Source organism: Castanea sativa, chromosome 10, assembly GCF_040712315.1.
Source record: "Castanea sativa cultivar Marrone di Chiusa Pesio chromosome 10, ASM4071231v1".
NCBI classification, from domain to species: Eukaryota; Viridiplantae; Streptophyta; class Magnoliopsida; order Fagales; family Fagaceae; genus Castanea; species Castanea sativa.
The window spans coordinates 25,553,702-25,555,129 of record NC_134022.1 but is presented as its reverse complement, the minus strand read 5'-3'; the positions used below and the strand labels follow the sequence as shown (position 1 = coordinate 25,555,129).

At 37.9% G+C, this 1,428-nt stretch overlaps 1 protein-coding gene across 1 annotated transcript; it reads left to right on the top strand.

Moving 5' to 3' along the window:
- Positions 1 to 225: 225 nt before the first annotated feature.
- LOC142612296 (uncharacterized) lies at positions 226 to 756 on the top strand. Its single transcript, XM_075784407.1, has one exon. It carries the CDS (start codon positions 226 to 228, stop codon positions 754 to 756), a length of 531 nt encoding a protein of 176 aa, XP_075640522.1.
- Positions 757 to 1,428: the final 672 nt, after the last annotated feature.

Below are 1,428 nucleotides of genomic sequence, written 5' to 3'. Positions count from 1 at the left end.
TACTTTACAAAATGGGTTGAAGCAAAAGCACTACCAACTATCACGAAGGCAAAGATCCAGAACTTTATGTGGAGAAACATAATGTGCAGGTTCGAGATACCCAGAACAATAATATCAGACAACGGACGCCAGTTCAACAGCCAAGAATTTAGAAACTTTTGCTCGGAACTAGGGATTAGGAACCAGTTTTCATCTCTAGGATAGACAGAAGTGACAAACCGAACGATGTTGAAGATCATCAAAGTCCGATTGGAAGAGGTGAAAAGTGCATGGCCTAAAGAACTACCCAATGTCTTGTGGGTATACAGAACTCTCACGAGGACCCCGAAAGGAGAGACGCCCTTCAAACTTACCTACGGCACTGAGGCAGTGATACCAGTTGAAGTAGGAGTCACCAGTATGAGAATAGAGGCCTTCCATGAAGAAGGTAATGACGATCAATTGAAAGTCAACCTAGACTGTCTGGACGAAGTAAGAAAGGAAGCATCCCAAAAGATTGCGAGATACCAGCAGAAGATGGTCGAGTATTACAACAAGAGAGTGAAGCTCAGAAGACTTAATATAGGAGACCTTGTCCTGTGCAAAGTCACACAGGCGACAGAGGATCCAACCCAAGGGAAGCTTGAACCAACCTGGAAAGAACCCTACAAGGTCATCCATTACTCGAGACAAGGCAGCTACCACCTGGAGTCAATGGACGGAAAGAAGTTACCACGGCCATGGAACATCGAGCATTTGAAAAAATACCATCAATAGAAGTAAAGTACCATTGTATTCATGATAGTAACATCTTCTTCTGAAATAAAGTAATAAAAGTACTATTTAGCAAATATTTCATTAGATTGTGTGCAAGTGCGGATAAACTAAAAATGGCCCGATGATAAAATTCCTTAGATAGATGTAAATCATTAACGAAGCCAAGTGATAAAATTCCTTAATTGGATGTAAATCACCTAAAAAAAGGCTAAGTGATAAGATTTCTTAGACGGATGTAAATCACTGACGAAATCAAGTGATAAAATTCCTTAGATGGATGTAAATCACCTAAAAAATGCTAAGTGATAAAATTCCTTAGACGGATGTAAATCATTGACGAAGCCAAGTGATAAAATTCCTTAAATGGATGCAAATCACCTAAAAAAAGGTCAAGTGATAAAAATTTTTAGACGGATGTAAATCACTGATGAAACCAAGTGATAAAATTCCTTAAATGGATGTAAATAACCTAGAAAAAGGCTAAGTGATAAGATTCCTTAGACCGATGTAAATCACTAATGAAGCTAGGTGATAAAGTTCCTTAAATGGAAGTAAATCACCTAAAAAATGCTAAGTGATAAAATTCCTTAGACGAATGTAAATCATAAACGAAGCCAAATGATAAAATTTCTTAGATGGAGGTAATTCACTGACGGATATAAAACACTAACG